Source organism: Dryobates pubescens, chromosome 9 (genome assembly GCF_014839835.1).
Source record: "Dryobates pubescens isolate bDryPub1 chromosome 9, bDryPub1.pri, whole genome shotgun sequence".
Classification (NCBI taxonomy): domain Eukaryota; kingdom Metazoa; phylum Chordata; class Aves; order Piciformes; family Picidae; genus Dryobates; species Dryobates pubescens.
This window is the reverse complement of record NC_071620.1, coordinates 35,281,246-35,305,724: the sequence shown is the minus strand read 5'-3', so window position 1 is coordinate 35,305,724 and position 24,479 is coordinate 35,281,246. Positions and strand designations below refer to the sequence as shown.

Below are 24,479 nucleotides of genomic sequence, written 5' to 3'. Positions count from 1 at the left end.
TTGTTGGAGAGAATTAGACACAGTTCATGAGGCTCAGTTATGTACCTCCCTTTCCTTTGAAGCCCCCCTTCTAAGTTGTGTGTATAAACAAGCTAGAATTCAGGTAGTATTTTATCTCTTTTTTTTTTTCTTGTGTGTCTCCTTAAAATAAAGACAACTTTTTGCCTGCATTATTTGACTGTAGGAAAATACTTGAGTTGTTAATATGGCTTTGGCTTTCTATACATTTCTGTCCCCTGAGGCAAATGCCGTTTGCCCTGTGAACTCAATATGCTTATTCTAGGCATGGAAACCCATGACCCTCAATGAAAATAGATCCTGTGGCTCTGGTGAGCTGATCCTTCTTTCTCCAATTTATCTCAACTTGGCAGAACAGCCAGTTCAATTAGCAGCAAGAGAGGTGTCAGTTCACTTTTTCTGGAGTTACATAGAGGCTCCAGAAAGACACTTTTTGGTGGTACTTTCCTTGGTGTGGCAGTTTGAGGCTGTGTGTGCCTTTAAGAACCACAAAGTTAAAGACCTCCAGAGAGGCCAGAGAGGCCAGAGTGTCCAGGAAGTGGACCAGAAGATGTATTTCATACCCATAAGACCTGCATCCTATAAAACTGGCTGAAAAATCAGTTTTCTTCCCTTTTTCCCTCCCTCTCTCCTCCTGGGAAGGACGCCCAGACTCTTGTCTCTCTTGGCAGGGGAGTGAGGCCTGGTGTTGGCCTTGGCAATGCTGTCAGTTAGGTGTGGAGCGGCCTAATGGGGGCTTGGAGCTGCCAAGCTGAATTTTGTGCTGTGTCACAATGGTGTGGTATGGAAGGCAGAAAGGCTTGGTAAGGAGGGGGCACAAAGGCTTGGGTTTGTTAGCCTGGTTTAAAGCGAGGTTTGTGTAAAGCTTTGGTTCAATGAGCTTCTGTGTTAAGCCCAGACTATGGATTTTGATGTATTTTATGTGCTTTGCTATGCTTTGTACTGTTGTATGTAGTTGTAAATAGCATTTCCATTTAAACTTTCCAATCCTCTCCAATCCTTTGTGTGAGCGATTTGCCCCCTTGGAAGAGGGGCACGACACTTGGGTTTGTTCTTATTTGCTTTTCTTTCCCTCACTTGTCTTTGGACAGTGGCCCCTGTGTAATACATTTTCTAAATAATTTAAATTGCAAGTCTGTCTGAAGATAGGTGGTGATTTTAGAATTCACCTTCTCTGAGCTAGTACAATTACTTGTGTTTAGCAAACACAAACGACAGTGATCTTTGTCTGCTGTATTTATTGCAGATGTTTTGTGTTATTATTGCATTTGTTGTAAACCAGGCTCCATTTGTTTATGTGTAAGTACCTGTGAGTTTTGTTTCTTGGGTTTTTTTTTCCTCTTGGTAGCAAAATACTTGGGAGATTTGTCATTCTGAGCACCATCACAGACCTTGTAAAGCTTGAGGCACTGTTGTGATTCAGGCCAGTCTCTGCCTTGTGAATTCAATCCAGATACTTGTTTAAGTAAAGAAATTTTTGAATATCAGCTTTCCATGGTAAAGACTCCAGTTCAGTTGGAAGACATTTGACTTGATGGAAGGAGATCTGCAACACTTGTAGGATGTTGTACAAATACTTTGCCCAAAAGAGACTGGTACTTAAAACTGAGAATGCTGTTCCCCATAGGTTATGTGGTTATGTGGTATTTGATTGTCAAAAAATATGCAGAAAGGCTTATGTTGGAGTTGTTGTGGTCTGGGTTTTCTTTATCTGCTTGGTTGCAGAATTTTGATAGCTTCGAAAGGAAACTCTCAGGTTTTTTCCCTAAAGGTAGGTCAGAGTTCCTCGTTTTGTTGCCTTGTTCAGTGCCAGCAGTGAAGGGGTGAAAAAGGATTAATTGTAAGGAATGTTAGGCTTTGGTTGGGTTCTATCCTACTTCTGTACTGAAATGAAATCTCACTGATGCCTGTCATAGTTACCTTTACAATGTTGCAAAACAAACTTTACTAGCAATTTCATGGTCAAGTGCCTCTCTATATAAGCACACCTCATAGCGTTGCTGGGGCTCTTATATTTGCAGCTCATAACATGCCACTGGTTCCTCTCAGACACCACAGAGCATGGTCATTCCCATCAGTGCAGAGGAAAGAACTCAGTAAGAGCATGCTGTAATGTCTCCTCTGCCAGTTTCTTTTTCTGTAGGTGAATTTTAGCATGCTGGAAAGGTCCCTTTTACAGCTTTGGCCAATCTAGTCCTCTGCCATCAGCTAGGAGGCACATTTTAGCATGCAACCAGCATGTCTCCATTCCATGTGAGAAGGACCACATACACTGCACTTCACCTTCTGTCACTCCTTATGAGCAAAGAGCAAAGGGCTACAGATAACTTTCATTTCAAAAGTTTTGATATCCCGGAGAACAAAATATATCCCTAATTCCCAAGATGGTCATCCAGACTCTAGATGGCTTGGGTAAGGTAAGGCTACTTCTCACTTTTGCCATGCGCTTTGGTTTGGTCAGGATTTCATTCATCTCTGCTAACAGTATTTCCCTGCATAAAGCTGCTGGAACTATTTCAGTAGCTTTTTCAATGATTGTGTTATCTTGGTTCCCTGTAGTATTTCAGCCTTCCCCCCCCCCCCCCCCCCCCCCCTTTTATCTCTGATCTAATTTCTTTCTCATTTTCTGAGCTATTTCTGGTTGCTGGACTCAGAATTATTCATGAACTTGAAGAGGCTACATGCATAGATCCTTCCTTTGACTGTAACATTTCTTAGGTAGACATACCAATTTGACTACCTGATGGGCTCCATCTTTTTTTAAAAAGGCAGCAGATTTTTTTAAAACCAGAAGCTTTCCTCTAAAGCTACTGAGCAGGAGCAATAGCCTGCAGAGCTCAGCCACCATGAGACACCTTAGAACTTAACGCTAAAAGAGGGTGGAAAAAAAAGTGAAATCACAGCAATGAAAACCACACAGAAATACTCTGTGTATTTTAGCCAGCAGCCCATCATGCTTTATTCATGTCTTTAAAGGAGTTGTGGGTATTTTTCTCCCTTTCCAAGATTTGTCTCTGAAACTCAAGCCTCTACCATGAGGACCTAAACAGATATTTCACCACGGCCAGGGGTCTAAACTAGCCATCATCTGAATCAACAAAATCATTCCTGTGGTAATAATCAGCAAAGACCATATGTCACTGCACTTAGGTACTCAAACCAGAGGAACTTAGTCCTTATTTTAGATTTCTGAACACAGATACAGACTGTCTGTTTTCAGAGTCCAGCCAAGCATTTTTTTTAGCTAAGCTGTTACTGCCTTTTTTTTTTCTTTTTCTTTTTTTTAACTCAGATTTAAGCTCATTATAAATGTGCCATTTGGTATAATTACTCTTTTCCTCTTGGCCAACATCCTATCAGCTTCTTTAAAGAACAGAAATAGAAGTTTCTTTTTCCCAAGGGAAGTGATAGAGACTTTACAAGGCAGTGGTTTGAACTTCCTAGCTCTTAAATGAAGTACTTTGTCCTTTGCTCCCAGACATTACAGTAATTAAAAACTTGATTTTTAAAAAATCTTTATGATGATAGTGGTGAGATGGTACCATTGTGTTTAGACAGTTTAATGTTTGTGAAGCCAGCTGTGTCCCTCTCAACTCCTTGTGCACCCCCAGCCTACCCGCAGGTGGGTGGGGAGCAGAAAAGGCCGTGACACTGTGAGCGCTGCTCAGCGATAGCTGAACCATCCCTGTGTTAGCCACCCTGTTTTCAGCACAAATCCAGACCAGAGCCCTCACACCAGGTATGGTGAAGAAAATTAACTAGCCCAGCCCAAACCAGCACAATGTTTCCCAGAAGAGTTCTTCACTGGTGTTGCCAGTGGTTGGTGCTGACTTGTAATGCAATGGCCACAAAAAACACTGCGGTTGTTCTGCCTGGTACCATTTTGTTTGTTGCATGTAATCTTAAGAATCTTAAATTGCAGTAGTCCTGCAAGTAAGGCTTGTGTTCTGCTTTCTCTTCTGAATTTTTTTGGTGTTGTGAGATGTAATCTCCCTCTTGTAGGCTCAGCAAAATACCTTTTAAGGAGGCTTAAAGGCTAGAATTTTTCTAATGCTGTGTACTAGGGGACATAGCTGCTTGTGTGTAGCCAGGTTAGCTCCATCTTATTGACAGTTTGTTTTTGGTCTCAAGCTGAATGGGTTCAATGTGGGTTCATCCATCTCTCAGTGCATTTGTATTTAGAGGCTGCACTCTTCCAGGGTTGTGCACAGTGGCCTGGGGCTTTCCAAGGCCCTGTTTCTGTAGCAGTAGCTAAGAACAGGGCAGGTTTGTTCAGTAGATGTGTGTTCAGTGTGTGTAATTACAGTATGAGGAGGATTCCTTGGAGACAATGCCCTAGATGGGAAATACTGCTTGTCGCTGCCATTTACACCAGAACAGGAAGGTTTTTATGGCAGTTCCTCACAGGCTGAAACATGGATCTCTCTTGCTGAGTGCCTGCACGTCTCTGCTAATGGGGCTCCATCTATGCATCCATCCTCTCCCATTTCCTGGGGAGAGCATCTAGGAGACCATGCCTCACCTCTTTTGTCTCTCCTCTCACGCCTCTGATAGAGGATCCCCTACCAGAAGAGAAAACAGAGGACAGTGAGAGGCAGTGTCTTCACTCACCTTTATTCTCCTTTGTGCAGAACTGGACAGGATCAAGCTTTCAACAAACTGTAGCTGTGAGTGGCAGATTCTTTCAATCCATGAGTGAAGCAGAAGCAGGTTTGGGTTATTTAACCCAGTGTGAAGTCCAGAAATAGTCATGGGAGAGGAGTGTTTGTGCTGACAGAGGAGTGCCCTGACTATGAGGAGCTGTGCTTCCCCTCATGCTTTCTTTCAGACACAGCAGGTCTTGAATTCTTTAAAATAACACAGTTTAAGTAGGGTAGATGGGGATTCCACTCCCATCTCTCATCATATCAAGTGTGGAATGTTCCCAGAGAAAATGGGACATGTGGGATTGAGCTTTCTGCAGGAGGAGGGTGAAATTGACTCTATGATTCCCCTGTGCACCACCTGCTCTATACAAAGCAATCCTTGCATCTCATACTACTTTTCTTGCTTTCTTTAAAAGCACTAACAGTGCATCTCTTCCCTGTTTTCCATTTAGAAAGGGTAAAATTTCCCTTCCTTTCAAGTTTCTTCCTGGCACATTTCCTGGTACATGTAATTATCATCCTGTATCCTCAAGAAAAGTAGGGTATCTGGTTAGGTTTTGCTGGACCTGTTTTTTTCTTGATTGTCTTTTGATTGTGCTCCACTTAGAGTAGCTGCTCTGAGTCCTGTTTTGGAGGTTCAGAGTTTCCACACAGTGTGTGTGGTGCCTAGGACAGATCTGTTCTGCTCCAGTATCTGGGTGCCCAAAAGTGAGGAGCTGCAGCACTTTCATTTGGTTTAGCCTCTAATCTGGATCTAATAGACATTGAACACCTAAAAGATGGAAAACCCAGTGAGTAGTAAGAACAATAAGGGATACACAACATAACTGATATCAGTGAAATCTAGCAATCATTATTTTCTGCAATTGCAGGGTTTATAGGAGGATGCTATGTAGCTACTGATGACATAACCTGACAAAGTGCTTCTCTGTTGCATGTAAAAATACTGTGTACCATGTTACAATGCCAAAAATTCTTGGTGTTTTGAGAGATTTCATATCATTAAAGACATGTTTAGAGTGCTGCATGCAGTGCAGTACAGTTTGCAGAGGTTGAAAAAAAACAGCTTTCAGATTGCAATCAGCATGAATAATTAATGTTTTACGTCAAAATGTAGGAAAGTCAAAAGCAGGGTCCTAAAGGGATTGGACTTCTAAAGGTACTCTGTGATTCTGTTCCAACAAGAGAAATATACTGAAGAGAGAGAGGTTGCTGCAGAGAGTGGAGCCATACCATGGTCTTATGCTGAAATGGGCAAATGTAAAGTGTGAAGGATTTGGTTTATGATTGCAATGCAAAGTGCTACACACCTGGGGAATAACGGGCAGGGGATTGGAAAATGGGAGCACTGCTTAGCATGCAAAGAAAGTTACTGACAGCCTCTTCATGGCTCATAAACCCACCATGCCAGCCCAGTCACTGCCACTGCAAATGCATACATCCAGTGGGAGCTGTTGTCAACCAAAGAGGTAATCATGCTCGTCTGGCAAGACTGTGCTTAGACTGCTGCATGCCTTGCCTTGTCTTTCATTGGCTAACAGACCTCTGAGAAGTTAGCAAAAGCTTAAATGGGCAATTCAAATAGGAAAGGCAAGGATGATGAAAATTAATTCCAGGTGCAAAGGGAAATTAAAGGGAAATAATGGAACAGATGATAATAGAAAATCAGAAAGGGAACAATTTTCCAGAAGGAAAGAGAAGGTTGTTTATTTTTTTAATTGAAAGTAACGAGAAAACATAAGTGCTCAGCAATTAGAGCAGTTGTTCAGGTTTCCTGTTGTTTCAGAAAGACACATAATGCATCTACATCTTGTATTGAGCAGAGATGCTACAATGAGGCCTGTGCGGTCTGGATCAAAGGATATTTGGCCTGCAGAGTTCAAAAGAAACCTTACAGCAGGAATTTGTTGGAAACTAGTCTGCAGAATAAAGACTGGTTGGATATGGATTGGGAATAAAGAGCTTATGTTGTTATTGTGTTCAGTAGTACACTGTCCAAATGGAGACGAGTGACAAGTGGCACCCCTCAGGGGTTGGTACTGGGACCTGTGCTGTTTCACATCTTTGTCAGTGATATGGACAGTGGAATTGAGTGCACCCTCAGCAAATTTGGGGATGACACCAGGCTGTGTGGTCCAGTTGATATGCAGGAAGGAAGGGATGCCATCCAGAGGGACTTGGACAGGCTTGAGAGGTGGGCCCAAGCCAAACTCATGAGGTTCAACAAGACCAAGTGCAAGGTCATGCACCTGGGTTGGGGCAATCCCAAGCACAAATATAGTCTGGGAGAGGAGTGGCTCAAGAGCAGCATCAGGGAGAAGGACTTGGGGGTATCAGTTGGTGATAAACTCAGCATGAGCTGGCAGTGTGAGCTTGCAGCCCAGAAGGCCAACCAAAAGGGCTGCATCAAAAGAAGCATGACAAGCAGGATGAAAGAGGCGATTCTTCCCATCTACTCTGCTCTTGTGAGACCCCACCCAGAGTAATACATCCTGTCTGGTGCCCCCAGCACAAGAGGGACATGGAGCAGCTGGAGTGGGTCTAGAGGAGGGCCACAAAGATGATCAGAGGGCTGGAGAACCTCTGCTATGGATTACAGGCTGCAAGAGTTGGGGCTGTTCAGCCTGGACAAAAGAAAGCTCCAGGAAGACCTTAGAGCGGCCTTCCAGTACCTGAAGGAGGTCTACAAGAAAGCTGAGAAGGGATTTTTTGTAGTGATAGGATGAGGGGGAAAGGCTTTAAGCTTGAGGAGGGTAGATTTAGACTGGATATTAGAAAGAAATTCTTTCAGGTAAGGGTGATGAGACACTGGAGCAGGTTGCCCAGGGAGTTTGTGGATGCCCCATCCCTGGAGGTTGTTCAAGGCCTGGTTGGATGAGGCCTAGTGGAAGGTGGATTTGAACTAGATGGTCTAGAACGTCCCCTCCACCCAAAACCATTTTGTGAATCTATGAATCTTGTTTTTTATTTACATAAAGTTATTGTCATTAAACAAAATGGCACATTTAGTTAATTGCATCTTTATGGCCAAGACAATGTTAGCCTGTTAGTCTGGATTCATGCAAATCATAGAATCATGAAGGTCTTTTCCAAGTGAAACAATTCCAGGGTCAGCCCATCCAACCATTACCTAACTCTACCAAGTAGTCTGGGGCTAACCCATGTCTCTTAGCACCACATCTATGCATCTTTTGGAATTTTTTTTATTTATTCAATGACTAAAAAAACCTAGAAGGATTACATTTTAAAATGTAAAGACCGAAAAGTTCTTTAACAGAAAGCACGGTGTAGCCACTTGTGTTTCCTAAGGAAGCTTAAAATCTAACATTGTGAAGTAAACTGCCTGTTAAGGTAATCATGTGTCTTCTTATGAACCACAAGTGATAAATGGCCTGAGAGAAACCCTGTTGTGAGTACTGATGGGGTGGGCAGTATTAAAGATCATGGATGAGATGGGGGGACTTTAGCAATCAGCAGTGAAATTGCTCTGAGTACCCCAATGTGGTAAGAGTGGCTTTGTTCCTAAAATGGAAGCTGGTTATGTCACATATCAGCAGCATTAAAAGATGCAGTGATTCCCAGACAGAAATGGGAAACAAAACTGGTTGCTGTTCTTCAGGAAAACTTACTAAATTATGTTGGCTTTTGAAGGGCCTTTGGTCTGCCTGCCACACCTCTCAAATTCAAAAAAGCAGTTCACCCTTATGTTGTCTCTTTCTGGTCCTTCTGGAAATTGACATACTCCTGAAAAGCATGGGAAGCTCTTCAAGAAGGTACAGAATAGGTCAGAGACGGCTGGCCCAGCCTCTTTTTCCGTGGACTAATAAATTTTCTGTTTTCGCTAATTGCTTTTTCAACTGCTCTTCCTCAGCTTGCTGATTTTGTTCCTTTCTGGTGTCCATCCAGTACATCCATACAGCACAGAAACCTCACTAACTTTAACCAAAAGAACCTTCAAAACCAGGGTTAGCTTAAAAAAAGGAATAAGAAAAAAGGGTAAGGGAAGAAATGAGCCTTTAGACTTCCTAGTGTTTGTACACTTTGTAGTATATTTCAATCATGTTTGTAAAATTTCTTTTACATCACGTGGATGCAAGATATTTTGATTTGTGGTACTTTTTCTCATTAAAACCACAAGCCTTGCTTAAGCCCTTTGAACCACTGAACTTCAAATGCCTTAAGGACTATAGTAAAACCTTCAGACATGTCTCACAGCCAAACCGCCCATGAAAAGCTCTGAGGTTTAGTTTCCCTCTTGCTTCTGGAATAATAGCTCGGACAGCAGAAAGTGGGAGGGGAGTGCTTCACCCTCTTGCTGTAAAGTACAAGTCCCAGAAAGATCTCTAAGACCCTGCAGGGGGGGAAAAATCGAACAAGTTCCCAAAAGCACCAAGTATCAGCAGCAACTGTGATTGCATTTGTGGCGACAGCCTCAAGATGAGACCTCAGTGATGTGAGTACAGGCACTAATGCGTGTGGCAGTTCCCCTCCCAGTTCAGCAGACTGATCAGTCTGGGACTCCTGTGACTGATTTCCTCTTTGAAAGCAATTAAAAAAAGAAAGAAAAAAAAATTAGTGCAAGGCCTGGGTTGTTTTCCATTTGTGCAAGTACCACCTTTTGGGGAACAGCAAGGGTGTGAAACCAGCCTACAGAGCCTGCTGTCAGCAGTGGGTGTCACAGCCCACAGCCAGTCGATAGTCATTAGGAGCCAAAAAGGCAGAGAAATGGAGCCAACTCGAGCAGAAGATGCAGCAGCAAAGAAGAGAACAGAAATCTGGCATTTGCTTCTTGCATCATGGTCTGCCTTTATTCTTGCTGTATTAAAACCGTCATGGCTTTATGCTAATGCAGTTCATTCCTAGCCAGTGATTATTAAGCTCTTGAGAGTATTTTTCATGAAAAAAATGAGATAGTTCTTCTGAGAAATACGAGCGAGAGGGAAAGAGAGCTGTTACTTGCATTAGCTCCAAGCTGTGTATGTTTGGAGAGGATAAAGAAGGGCCACATTCATGTCTGATGGAAAGCACAGCAAGACTCCTGGGGCACAGATCCATGTGAGAGACGATACTGAAATTCAGGGAGGAGCAGTCAAAATATGGAAATGGTTTTGACGCTGTGCTTGGCTTTTGGGTAATGAACCTGCCTTTTGGGTAAATTCCTTTTGACTCCAGTGTTAGTTTTGCCTGACTGTGAATCCATACTCATTTACCCTGAGTGGGAAAAGCTTCCCAGGGGCAGTGAGGGCGCAGCTGGTGTGGGACAAAGGGAGTATATGTTATGAAAGGAAAGGATCTTAAAAAGATGTTAGTTCTCCAGGGAATGACCTCAGCAGTATCAGTTAGAACCAGGTCTCTAAGAGGAGTTGTTGCAACTTGGAGATTTCGTAAGTAAGGCACCTGGATAGCAGAAATGGTGGCTCAGTGATGGGGAAAAGGAGAGAAGATGAGCAGCAAGAGGTATTTCATTGTGTTTCAGCTGTGGGTTTATGCAGCAAAAAGCCTAATTCAGCAGCAGTAGTGTGTCATTCCCAGTTTGCTCAATGGGCCACTTCTGTACCCTGTATCCCCCAAATTAAGGCAGCCAAGACAATATCAGCCCATTACTTTTAGAGCATCTCTAAAATATCACAGCAGTGGAACACAGTGTGATTTTATATGCTGTAACTAGAGGCAGCTTAAAAATGGAGGAGGGGGAAGAGGGTAGGTCTCTTTGGATCTGCATGGAGAGGGACATGGTATGCACTCATCTTCAAAGCACAGCAGATTCCAGTGAAATCAAAAAATATAAGGAGATTTATGATTTCCTGTTCTTTTTACCCTCACAATCTCTTCAGCATAACCAGACAATTTCAAGCCTTGATGCTGCATGTCACAGCCCCTGTGCAGGACAGAGCCTCGTAATGGGTTCTCTGGATAAGGAGATATTTCTCTAGGCAGTCGGGCCCAAAGAGCTGGAACAGAATTAAATGCTTTGGCAGGATTATCTTTTTCCCTTCTGCTTTAAATGGAAAGAAGATGTTCTCAGAAATGTCTGTCTGTCTCTCCATTACCCCAAAGAGTAGTTGTTTTTTAACCATTTCCACTGAATCAGTTGGTCTCTCTGTGTCTTGCTGGTGAGCCTTTTTTTCTCCAAAAAATCTGCAGGCAGCTGTATCTGGCAGTGATATTTTACTGGAAAGAGAATGGTGTTGCTAGTGTTCAAAACAAAAGAAAGAGCAACAACAAGGTCACCAACCTTCCTGCATAAAGGGGCTCAAATAGTATTTCAGTTTGGAGTTGTGATAAAGAAACCTCCTTTGTGTTAGGAGAGCCTTTCCGGCTGTTCCCATGAAAACCGACCTAAATTTGGCACATTGAAGGCCTCGGAAAATTTTCCATTGAGACACATAAGAATTTGCCAGCCAAAATCTCTGGTGGCTCTGTCACTGTGGAGTGGGTGTGCTCATCTCTTTAGAGCAATGTTCTTGCGGAGGTGCCTGAGCTCAAGGCTGAGGCTAACACTTAATATACTAGAGGTGAGATAGAAATGCTGGGATGCTGCCTGCAGATCAGGAAGGGTGCCAATCTGTCCTGTCTCTATGAATCCAGTCTGGGGGTGTGCAAACCATGCAGATCAGTTTTACAGGCAGCATCAAATTACAACACAAGCCTGGGAAGTGATAGCTCTTTTAAAAAAATTTAAAAGGCCAAAACATCAACAGCTTTTAAAAGCCACACACGACCCATCCTGTATGCTGACTGAATTACACAGGTGGGGTCTTTTTAGGGAGAGATTGTGCATGCCTCGGCTCAGGTCTCGGAGAAGTTATTGCAGCCCTGGCAGCTGTGGCATGGGGAAATCCTCTCTCCCATCAGTGTTTTCCTTTGTCCTTGTGTCTCTCTCTGTGTCTCTGATCACATGAATGTTGTTTCTCAAACCTATCATACAGCTGATGCCTCATGGCTTAGACTGGTGCACTCTTTGCTGTGTAAAGTCATGGTGGTAAACAGAGTTAAATCCAGTTGGATGCCAGCCAAAGGGTTGTTCCCTGGGGCTCAGTTTTGGGCCACAGTATCACAGTATAACTAAGTCTGGAAGAGACCCCAAGGATCATCAAGTCCAACCTGTCTCAACAGACCTCACAACTAGACCATGGCACCAAGTGCCACATCCAATCTCCTCTTGAACACCTCCAGGGACAGTGACTCCACCACCTCCCTGGGCAGCACATTCCAATGACGAACGACTCGCTCAGTGAGGGACTTTCTCCTCACCTCGAGTCTAAACCTCCCCTGGCACAGCTTGAGACTGTGTCCCCTTGTTCTGGTGCTGGTTGCCTGGGAGAAGAGACCAACCCCCTCCTGTCTACAATCACCTTTCAGGTAGTTGTAGAGGGCAATGAGGTCACCCCTGAGCCTTCTCTTCTCCAGATCAGTTCTCTTTAATATGTTTATTAATGATCTGGATGAAGAGATTGAGTGCTCCCTCAATAAGTTTGCCTATGATAATAAATTGGATGGGAATGTTGATCTGCTCAAAGGTGGGAAAGCTCTGCAGAGGTTTGTGGACAGGCCAAATCAATGGGTGAAGGCCAGTTGTATGAGGTTTAAGAAGGCCAAAGGCAGGTCACAACAACCCCATGCAATGGTACAGGCTTTAGGCAGAGTGGCTGGAAAGCTGGTCAGTGGGAAAGGACGTAGGATTGTTGATTGATGACCAGCTGAATATGAGCTAGCAGTGTGCCCAGGTGGCCATGAAGGTTGGCAGAATTGTATACTGTATCAGGAGTAGTGTGACCAGCAGCAGTAGGGAAGTGACTGTCTCCCACTGGTGAGGAGTGGTGGCACTGGTGAGGCTGCACCTGGAATACTGAGTCCAGTTTAGGGCTCCTCAATACAGGAAAGACATTGAGTTGCCAGAGTGTTCAGAGAAGGGCAGTGAAGCTGGTGAAGTCTCTAGAGAAGTCTTAGGGGGAGCAACTTATAGAATTGGGTTTGTTTAGTCTGGAGAAAAAGATGCTGAGGGGAGACCTCATCTCTCTCTACAACTCCCATAAAGGAGGTTTTAATAAGGTGGGTGTTGGTCTCTTCTCCGAAGTAACAAACAGAACAAGAGGAAACAATCTCAAGTTGACATTAGTATTGTCAAGCCCTGGAAGAGGTAGCTGAGGAGAGTGGCAGAATCCCCATCCAGGGAGGTATTTAAAAAATGTGTTGATGTGGCACTTGGGGACATGGTTTAGTGAGCATGGTATTGGGTTGACAGTTGGGCTTAATGATCTTACAGGCCTTTTCCAACCATTATGATTCTGTGATTTTCTCTGTAAATATGAGTGGGTCAGCATGTAATGTAACTGCACCAACTGACCACCTCAAACTTTTATTTCTTCCATCAGGGAAGAAGGGTAATAGAAATTCTTCAGGCTTTTTTTGAAGTATTGAGACTATCATGATAAGTGCACATGATAGTACCGTGCAGAAAGCTGCATTCTCTAATGAGTTCAGTGCAAACCTGTAACCCTCAGCTACGGAGTTCAGTCCCAAGTGTGTGGACTGTTCAAATTCTCCAAGTCCCTTTGTTAAAAACAAAGTATAAGAAATGGGAGAGAATGAATGGGCAGAAAAGTGGGTCTAGAAGAAAACTCCTGAATGTTTAGCACCCTTTGTGTCGCTGGGAAGTTTCTAATGCAGGCCCTTTTGTAACCCAGGCAGTTTTGATAACCGTGACATTGATACCAGAGGGTCATTGTCAGGTTCCTTGCTTTTGGTAAATATTAGTTCATGGAAATGTCTCTTTCCATTGACTTGGAATATTTCTTTTAAGTGGTATTGCATCTTTCTTTTTGAGCTCTTTCCTGCATTCTGTCACGCTTCCCCAGGACTGTCTGGCGGACGGACTGCCAGCTGTCTGGAGCAATGCGGAACAATTTGTTAAAGATTATAGCTTTGCTGTTGTAATAATCCATAATCCTGTTGAATCTGATTGTTAATACTGATCTATAGAGTGGATTAGGGATTCCACTGAAAGGAAAGAAAACAATGTCAAAATAATAAGGACTGCAATTTTTCCCCTTTTTTACTGTTGTCTGTAAAATGGACAATTTTTACCATCTGTGTAGTTGTCTGAAAATTTATTTAATTTTCCCTGTCTTGTCTTTTTTTCCTCCTTTTGTTTCTGAAACAACAGCTGAGGAAGTGGAAAGACTGGCTGCAATGCGTTCAGATTCTCTGGTACCTGGGACTCACACACCTCCCATCAGAAGAAGAAGCAAATTTGCCACTCTTGGAAGGCTATTTAAGCCATGGAAATGGAGGAAGAAGAAGAGTGAAAAGTTTAAGCACACTTCAGCAGGTAACAGTTGCGGTCCGGTTGGTTTGTCCATCTGGAACTGTTTGCTCAGCAAGGCTAAAAATGTGTAGTTCAGCCCAAATTTCTACACATTTTAAGGTTACTGAAGCTTGTCTTGGAGAGATCTCTGAGAGTCAAAGAGATCTTTATTGCTAGCTTTTTCTTAAAAACCAAACAAGCAATATGTTGGGTATACTACGAGAAAAGCAGCAGCTCAGCAAAGCTCTGCTGCCAGAGCTAGAGGGCAACCCAGAAGGAATCGAGTTATGTTGATTTAGCATATTATGGGTAAAGGAAGTGGCAGTATGAAAAGACAATGCTAGTGAAGGATTTAGCCAGAATGAAACTCCTATAGCTGCTAATAGAGAGTGAAAAGACCACACAGCAAAGGTGTTGACGCGATGTTGGGTAACTTACGTAACCATAAATTGTTTGTTCCGTTGGGCAGGAAAGATGCCTTGCTTTTTTCCTAAGAAAAACAAATCTCTCTTTCAGCCACATCCCTCCTTCTGCCATCACCTTTTAACACTCCTGCTGGAAGACTCATCTTTTAATTAGAAAATGAGTACAGAAAACTGCACAAATGTGGTTTTCTATTGTAAATTAGCCTGAGCAAGAATCCCAGATCAAGGCACTGATGCACGTGGGGGAAGTTTGTACCTGGCAAGTGTTTTTGTGATCTGTTTGGAAGATTCCTTTTCTTTGTCCTTCCATGATGACTAATAATTGCTACACGTGATTTTGCAAGGCTTAAGCCTGAATTGTATGCAAGAAAAAATTTTTTTCTGCCTTCTTATTGTTGTCACTAGAACAAGGAAATAAAGCAGTCAGGATCTTGCTCCTTTTAGTGATGCAAGAGGTTTCAGTTACAGCCTGGTTGCTCTCTGACCTGTTTGAACAGTAGAAACTTTCAGGCAAGACCTGACTGTACATTCTGGCACCCTGAAGTCTGTACTCTTGAAAGTGGCCCATAATTGTGTGAGAAGTCTCATGGAACTAGGTGTGAATTCTTGCATGAGATCAGATGCAAAATTAGAGATTTCAGGGTTCATACCTAAAGGAGCTCTCTGCTGTGTGCTGTTTTAAGTTGCTCGCTGATTCATTCAGAGTAATGAACTGGGGTAGATGGCTGTATTACTCTGAGTGATGACTGTGTTTTTTCACTTGATAGCTGAGAAGCTATTGCCACCAAAAATGACATGTTTCTGCAAACCATGTTTCTTATCAGTCATAACCATAGTGCAGTGTAGCAGGGTTTCCATGAAAACCATGACTGCCCAGTATTTGTGTGGTTTAGCCAGCTCTGGGAGCAGGGGGTAAGCTGCATACTGCTCATTAGTTTAAAGCTGGCTTTAGTATGTCTGCATAGCCTGTTCTGGGCATTACAAGAAGCATTTGGTAGATTTGCCCCATTTACCAAAACATTAGGGAAGTACTCAGTGATTAAAACCAGAGTAAAAATTTGTGTTTCCTCTTCTCAGAGGAATAGGAGGCTTTGTCAGACATGCCAGTATATCATACCAGGAGGACTCAAAGGAGACCTTCTCACTCTCTACAACTCCCTGAAAAGAAGTTGTAGCAAAGTGGGGAGTGGTCTCTTTTTTCAAGCAACAAACAATAGGACAAGAGGAAATGGCCTCAAGTTGTGCCAGGGAAGGTTTAGGTAGGACATTAGGAAAAAATTCCTCACTGAAAAGGGAGATTGAGCTTTGGAACTGGCTGTCCAGAGAAGTTGTGGAGTCACCATTCCTGGAAGGGTTCCTAGCTGTGGTGCTCAGGGATATGGTTGAGTGGTGGTTTGACAATGCTGGGTTAACAGTTACACTTGATGATCTTGGAGGTCTTTTCTAACTGCAATGGTTCTATGATTTCCTCCCCTAGTAAGAGAGACTTGAGTGTCTGAAAAAAAGCTGGGTCTCAAGACTGCAGGAATGGTTCTTGATTGCAGTACTGGATTTGATCTCAGCTGAATCCAAAACTTTTCTTATTTTAAAAAACATTTTAACTTCTAGTAAGCCAACAGTATCCTGCAACTGCTCTGCAGAATTGGTATTCCTGTCACCTCCCCTGCTACTAACTTCAGCAAAATTGACAAGGATGTTGGATTTGCTGAACACCCTGCAGGAGGCAGAGGGAGAGGTTTCCTTCTGGATTGTATGACAGCTGGGGCCCTCACAGTTTCCAGCATCCCTGACTCTGGGTAATGGGGATCCACCAGGATACCCCCTGGCAATTCAGCATAGGATGTGTAATACAACAGATTTTATGTGTGGAAAACTAGGGTTTTTCTGTCAGGGTTTCCATGACCTCTCATCTAATAGCTCTGATCTCACTGAGAAAAAGTATTTAATTTTTATAATAAATCAAAGAACAAGCTTATGAGATGGCATAATGAGAGCCAGCATGAGGCTGTGTAATACAGGCTTATTTTCCTCTAGTGCTCTGATAAATGTGACACTTGGGGGAAAAAAAATTCCCATTAGTGTCCTCCAGGCATGCACCCAAGCTTTCCCACCTGCACAGAACATCAGTAATTATCAAAAAACAAATACTAATATGAGTGGTTTATTAGATTCTTATTTGCTGCAACAATAGATTCAATTATTTTTAATGTCAGAAGTGGTAAGGGTCAAAACATGTGACCTTATCTGTTGAAACTTCCATTGAAATTAATGGGAGTTTTTTAATGGCAGAGGACTGGAAGGAGGAGAGAGTCAGGCTGATATTTAAGGTTGAAAGGTTGCCTTTTCCTTGAGATTTCTACGTGCTAACACATATCCATATCTTTATCAGACTAAAAGTTTATGTATTCAGAGATGAATGCTTTCAAATGCAGTTTAGTGGCCAGTGGTAAAACAAAGAAACCTTTTAGATAATAGGAAAAGTTATTTTCTGACCCCTTGGTAATTGTGTCAGATGAGGTAGAAAATCTACTTTGACTGATGGGGGACCTTAATGTTACGCTTACTCTGTGTGGTTCCTTTCAGCACATCAATACTCACGTTGTGATTGAGGGTAACAAGTCCCCATCCTCTGTCTTGCGTGACTGTACTGTCCCTGACAAGCAGATGGTTAGAAGGGTGCTTGTGTTTCCATACACTTCGTATCCGATAGGTTATGTTACTTTTGGTATCCCTGTAGCGACTGTGCAGAAGAGTTCAAAGTCTGACATTGCCTTGCTGCTGACTTTAGTCATGAAGGTGAAAATCATGAATTATGATGCAGGCATCTAATGCTTTTGCCATGAAATTGGTCTGTCTGTGAGCATCATTGTTAGGTATTTTGTAGAGCAGCCAGAGCAGGTAGAAAAGATCATACCATGGGGTGGTCTGTTGTTGCAGATGGTGAGCACCAGATGAAGCCACATCTGGGGTTTGATTTGAGTGATCTCTTTTGCTGGAAGGGGGAATATTAAGAAGGTTGTTCAGGACATGCACTGTGAGTGACAGATGGGTTCAATCTATGGACAGGCTCAATCTCAGAGCAAAATGGAGGGGAGATTATACTCGGTGAGGGATGCCAGTGTACCACAGTGGGGCTAGAGACAAGTTAATTCTCACAGTAATCCTCTGCTGGGACAGAAGTGAAGCTCCCCCCAGCACAGAGCATTTTTCAGTGTCAGGATGGCAAATAATTTTCAGACAAAAGATCCTAATGAAAATTCTTTGGTGGACACTGAAGCTCCCACAGTACAATATGAATCTGGAGAACAGGTCTTATGAGAAGATTCTGAGGGAACTGAGGTTGTTTAGGCTGGGGGAGACTCAAGGGGAGACCTTCTTGTGCTCTGAACTATCTGAAACCAGGCAGGTGTTGGTCTCTTCTCTCATGTTACAAGTGATAGGATGAGAGGAAATGGCCTCAGGTTGCACCAGGGGAGGTTTAGTTTGAATGTTAGAAGAAAAATCTTCACTGAAAGGACTATTAAATAGGCTCCCCAAGGAGGTGGTTAAATCCCCATCCCTGGAGGTGCAGGGATGTGGTGCAAAGGGATGTGGTTTAGCACCAGGCTTGGTAGAGTTAGACAATGGTTGGACTTGGTGACCTCAGAGGTCTTTTCCAAGTGAAATAATTGTGTAATAAGTGCTCCTGACAGTAAAATTTTATATAGAGAGAGTTAGACAAAGAACTGAAACTCAGCCACAGTGTTATTCATGCTATAGCCACAAGTACAGTGTATATCTTTTTAACTCACCTAAAATTATGTTTTGCAAAGAAAGTTTGGAGACCTTTATTACCATGGAGGGCTGAGGGCCCCTCGCGGCAATGAGCAACATGATAAAGCTGACAACTCTGGATTTGGGAGTACAGACAGCCTTCTAAATGGCAAGATTCTATCAGTTGATGGGATGGTTTCCTATAACTGATAAGGAGCACTCTCACTTGTGGCAGAAGCAGCCAAGGAATAAACTGAATTTTCGTTGCCCGGGCACGTTTCCTTGGCTGGGTGCAGCTGGAATGGCTCCAGCAGGCGGAACAAGGCTTTTAAAGCCATACAGGGTTCTCTGAGAATCAGCAAAGCAGAGAGCAAGAGAGAAAGCTATCTCCTCAGACAGACCTTTGTCATTGTTTTTTTAATACCTTGATTTTGTCCTGCTCTTCTTGATGTGAATTTGAAAACAGTTTCTAGATGTGCTGTTGGTTTATTGCAGTGCTGTACACGTGCTGGTGAGATGCCATTTCCTGGTGATGTTTTGGAGAGAGAAGTGCTTCTGAAATGAAGAAGCCTGAGGGAAGATAGATTCTGGGCTTACTTGAAATATTATTGAAGTTTTTTATCTCTGTATTCATCAAGAGCCAAATGCTTATAGGCTTTCAGCAAAAAGCATTTCAGTTTCTTGCAGGAGTCTGAATAGAGGAAATGTCTTATTTCACCATTTCACATTTTGGATGACCTTCATTTTCAAGAACTGGTACATCGTCTTTCCCTGTCCTTGCTCCCTAAGCTGCTGTGCTCAGGCAGAGGGGAGGAGAAAACATGTAACTTGTATTTGAGAAAACTGATTGGAATGAGAAAAGCAGATGATGCTGAGAAATTAGGTGTGGAGAAAGCTGAGTTGTGAGTAGGAAAGACAAGAGACTCAGCAATGTTTGAGTAAGATGCATAGGCACCCTTTACAATGAGCAGAGAAAGTTCAGTGTCAGAGGAAAGCTCCACAGCAGTTCTCTTCTCCAGTAGATGATTGTCTAAGACTCCTAGGTGCTTTTAAAACTCCTTCCATTCATGTCCCATGCCCCCTCCTAGTAATGTTTACAGCTTCTTCCACAGGTCAGTGAGGATGGGTCAGTCCTCCAGTGCCACAGCTCCCATGGTCAAGACCCATGAGTGAGCTAACTGTGGCCAAAGAAAGGTGTAACAGTGACTAACAAGCCTTGTGCTTGGGGTGCCCTCCTGAGGAGAGGGAAGACCCACTGCTGCTTCACTTGAAGCTGCATTTCGTTAATGTTAAATTTCAGAAGTTGGTGTTCAGGAATGCATCTCAAGGTGTAGAAGTGAGGAGTTTGAAGGGATAAAGACTGGAACTAAGCAAAGCTGACTGGGATATCAGAAGAGCTGAAAGGCAAATCATTATGAACCAGGTATTATCAGTAGGGTTGGGGAAGGTTGGGGGACTAGGACTTTCTGGGCAAGTTTGTGGGTTGATAGTAGCCTAATAGAGTTCTGTACAGAGGATGACAATCTTCTCATTAGCAGTTAACTCACATAGCTGAAGTCTGTGTGCTGGATCTAATGATTTAAGCCTGATGGTGTAGACAGTGCCCCAAAGGGAGCATCTGGAAATTTTTGTTTTGCTTTTTAGGCAGGGCATACAGGCTCTTCCATTTACTTTCACTCTCACTCAAGGCATTTCAAAAAACCAACCATGCCAAACCAAAATCCGCTCATGCAATCTTTAGCTGCCCCCTCCCAGAACCTGCACTAAAACAGACATTCATTTCATTCTCAAATGTGATTTTTTTCCCATGCTAAGCCTCAGTACTTTGGTTTTTCCAACCAGAGTTTTTTTAAAAAGCAGTCAATAACAATTCATGTCAATGTGTTTATGTAAGTTAGGTCTCCCAGTCAGCAGAAGGGCTGTTTAGATTTGGCAACACTTACAGGCAAGGCTTTTCAGTGTTTGTAACGAAGAACAAGAAGAAAACAAAATGTGGTGAATCTGTGTGATTACAAGAGCTGCTATTCATAAGCCAAACTCAGATGATTTTATTCCTACTGCTGATACCTAACTGAAATAGGTAAATATTTTGAACTTTGCCTTCCAGAACATTCCAACTGGTAGAAATGCATTGCCAGTGCTGCTCTTAAACCTGCCTACTCCCTTCTGCTTTGCCAGTGATTGCCTCTCACGTTTGTTCATGTAAAACACTGGGCTGTTAAACCAGTTGTGCTCTTTGGGTGAAACCTTTGCCTGGGGAAGAAAAGGAGAAGTACAGCCTGCAGACATGCATGCCCTGGCCTCTGCCTTGTACTTACAGAATCATAGAATTATAAGGGCTGAAGGGATCTCAAGGATCATCTAGTTCCAACCCCCATGCCATGGGATAGGGCACCCTCCACTAGATCAGGTTGCTCAGAGCCCCATCCAGCCTGGCCTTAAAAACCTCCAGCGATGGGGCTTCTACAACCTTCCTGAGCAACCTATTCCAGTGTCTCACCACCCTCATGGTGAAGAACTTCTTCCAATCTGAATCTACCCACTTCTAGTTTTGCTTCGTTCCCTCTAGTCCTATTACTACCTGACACCCTAAAAAGTCCCTCCCCAGCTTTCTTGTAGACCCCCTTCAGATACTGGAAGGCCACAATAAGGTCACCTCAGAGCCTTCTCTTCTCCAGACTGAATAGCCCCAGTTCCCTCAGTCTGTCTCCATAGGAGAGGTGCTCCAGCCCTCTGATCATCCTCATGGCCCTTCTTTGGACAGGCTCCAGGACATCCAGATCTGTCCTGTAATAGGGGCTCCAGAACTGGACATAGTAATGTACTTTAGGGGAGGTGGTCTTGGGGAGATATGTTTTGGGTGGTTTAGTGCCTCCCTCCAGGTTATTTATCTGTCCACAAATGTCCTGTTTTCAGCCTGTACTTTGAAAGCAGTGATGTTGTTTGGATCATTGGCTAAAGAGGAAAATTGTATTTTAAAGCACTTTATGGTCCCATTCTGTTCTCCTGAATTTTGTTGAGTAAATCCTGTGAGCTCACATGAAAGGTATTAATATTTTCTTCTACTTTCAAGCCAGATTATTTCTAGTTTTAGGGAAGGAGAACTGAGGTAATGATGGGTTTTCTTCCTTCATTCAGTTACTCTTACAACTGGTAAATGTAAGAATTGGCATTGAGAATGAGAGCGTGTTCTCTTCATTATAGCTAGGTCTGAAGTTATCCTGAAGCCTGAAATATCCCAAAGTCCTGGGTTTGTCCATGATGAAGCCTGTTAATAAGTCCATGTAAAACCCACAAAGGTCCTTTTGCTGTGAGACAATGAGCAGGCAATACAGACACTGGTCCCAGCCAGGTACTTCTGCTGTTCTGGAGTAGCTCAGAGAGCATTAGCACATTGCTGAAAATCACTGATCATTTCCAGAGTTTTGGGAGAAGAGGGAGAAATGGCACTGATGTGAAACTTAATTCAGACTTCCAAAACAAGAGATCCAATGTGGTAAAACAATTGTCATTCTCCAAAGCACCTTCTGGTAGGAACTTGGGCTGTTTGTTAATGCACCTTGACTTAAGCAACTGTTTTTATCTGAAGGAAACGCCCCAAAATAAGCATATTGGATTTCAGTGTTTTCTAGATGAATTTTAGAAGACTTCTTATTCAAGTGTACATTTCTGCTTCAAATTTCAACCAAGGTATTAACAAGTATAGCTAAAAATACGAATTCCAAATGACCTGACAGGAGGACATCTGTGTTGTAAGTCTGCTGACAGATTATACTGCTTCATTTCAAGGTCCAAATACAAAATTAAAATCCATTCTCAGTTATCTTATTTTATTGATACAAAATTTCACACTTGATCATGGAATCATAGAATAATTGGGGTGGAAGAGACCTTTAAGGTCATCAAGACCAACAGTTAACCCAGCACTGCCAAGACCACTACTAAACCATGCCCCTTAGCACCACATCTTTTAAACACCTCCAGGAATGGGAGCTCTACCACCTCCCTGGACAGCCAGGACTCAACAACCCTTTTGGTGAAGAATTTTTTCCTAATATCCAACCTAATCTCCTGTGATGCAACCTGTTACTTGGGAGAAGAGACCAGCTCCCTCCTCACTACAACCTCCTTTTAGGGAATTGTAGAGTGAGAAAGTCTCTTCTCGGCCTCCTTTTTTCAAGGCTGAGCAACTCCAGCTGCCTCAGACCCTCCTCACAAGACTTGTGCTCTAGACCCTTCACCAGCTTCATTGCCTGGGCATGCTCCAGGACCTCAATGTCCTTCTTGTAGTGAGGGGCCCACGTATTCTTAAGTTTGAAAGTGAAATGCTAATTCTCTTTGCTTACATTTACATTTTCTTTATGTCTTTTGAGAAGCTGTTCAGAGGTTGCACCAGAAATCATGGAAAATTGTTAACAACTTTCCAAAAAATGGACACTGTGCCTTTCTACAGAGGGGGCAAAATTAGCCTATGTATCTGCTTAATGCTGTGGAACCAAAGACCAACAGAGATTTTTTTTTTTAAGACAGTGGTCGCTTCCAACCATGCAATTACATAAATGGCCCAAAAATTATGGTGACAGAAAACACTTCATAGCCAGGGAAAGCAGTGGATGACGTTTGCTCCTTTATTGCTGGAATTGCAAATTATCCTTGCTTTTAGTATTCAGTATCACTAAGGTTGGAAGAGACCTCAAAGATCATCGAGTCCAACCTGTCACCACAGACCTCATGACTAGAGTAGGGAGGACACTAGTGCCCACTGCAGGCTTGAACTCACGACCTTCCCCATTAAAGGTCTTATGTGCTACCAACTGAGCCACACCAGGGGGCTCAGATTTGTCATTTCTAGCAGATTAAAAGACATCAAATGCATTCTGAAGTTGCAGGTTTGATTTTTCTCACAGAAGGCAGCTAAATCAACTATTATCACAGTATCACAAAGGTTGGAAGAGACCCCAAGGATCATCAAGTCCAACCTGTCTCCACAGACCTCACGACTAGACCATGGCACCAAGTGCCACGTCCAATCTCCTCTTGAACACCTCCAGGGATGGTATTTGAATTACCCCCAAATCAAGATATAGTTGCTCTTCTGGGAGTGTGTGTTCCAGCACAGAGCAACAGGGTTGTCTTCCTGAGATCTGCTGCAGAATATTTCCAGGGTTTACTAAATGGACTTTACCTAGATGGACTGAAAAAATGAATTTTGGGACTGGGATTGTTCTAGCCCTGTGCTGGCTCTAAGGGCAGGTTCTCCTCTCCTCTGTTTTGCACTTGTGAGGCCACATCTCATGTATCATGTCCATCATATCTGGGCTCCCCAGTTCAAGAAAGACATTGAACTACTTGAGAGTGTCCAGTGGAGTGCCACAAAGATGACTAAGGGACTAGAGCATCTCTCTTCAGGGAGGGGATGAGGGACCTGAGGCTCTTTAGCCTGGAAAAGAAAAGACTGAAAGGGGATCTTACAGATGCATGTAACTATCTAAAAGGCAGAGGTCAAGAGAATTGGGCTGAGCTCTTTTCACTGATGCCCAGTGGTAAGAGAAGGGGCAACAGGGACTGCCCAGGGAGCTTGTGGACACTCCTCCAGAGACATTCAAACCTTGCCTGTATGCAACCCTGTGCAACCTCATCTAGGTGAACCTGCTTAGCAGTGGATTTGGACTAGATGATTTGCAGAGGTCACTTCTGACACCCACCATTCTGTGATTCTGTAATGGAACATGTGAGACAAGGCCCTTAAATGTGGCCCTCCTTAGAGGAAAGGGGGATGTTTAATGAGTCTGGTGTGGCTTCATGCTAATTACAACATTATAATTGTACAACAATGCATTCCTGTTAAAATAATGCAGTAATACAGTTACTCCAAATTAATACAGATTTTGGGGACTGGAAAAATAGGTGCTGTTAACAGCAGAGATTTCTGCAGGCTACATGGATTAGAGAAAGATACTTGCTGGAGATGCTTTAAGAAGTGTTTTACCAATGGATCAACAATCATGGAATATCTGACTGGGGAAAGAAAGAATGAGCATCTTTGGAAGAAGCTCATTCTTGTATTAAAAAAATTGAAGTATATCCTCAGTTGCTCTTGCTATGACTCATGAATGTACAGTCTTCATCAGACTGGGTCCTTACAGATTATTTTATGCTTTCATTTAACAACAGAATGTGTTGAAGCTGCTTTTTATTTTTAGCTTGCATTTGAAGCATGGAAATTAATTAGTATTGCTCAGCCTGTTGACTTTGGTTCTTCAGGAGTTTGCTGCCCTTTTTAAAGATGCAGAGGGAAATAGCAACATTTCACTCTGACATGGAGCTATG

At 43.0% G+C, this 24,479-nt stretch overlaps 1 protein-coding gene across 8 annotated transcripts in view; it reads left to right on the top strand.

Moving 5' to 3' along the window:
- The window catches only part of PHACTR1 (phosphatase and actin regulator 1), a 346,438-nt gene that overhangs the window by 195,967 nt on the left and 125,992 nt on the right, over nt 1–24,479 (top strand). For all 8 annotated transcript variants that reach the window (XM_054164428.1, XM_054164427.1, XM_054164431.1 and 5 more), the window contains one exon: nt 13,831–13,995. In XM_054164428.1, the coding sequence (XP_054020403.1) occupies nt 13,831–13,995 (165 nt within the window). The remainder of the gene's footprint in view (nt 1–13,830; nt 13,996–24,479) is intronic.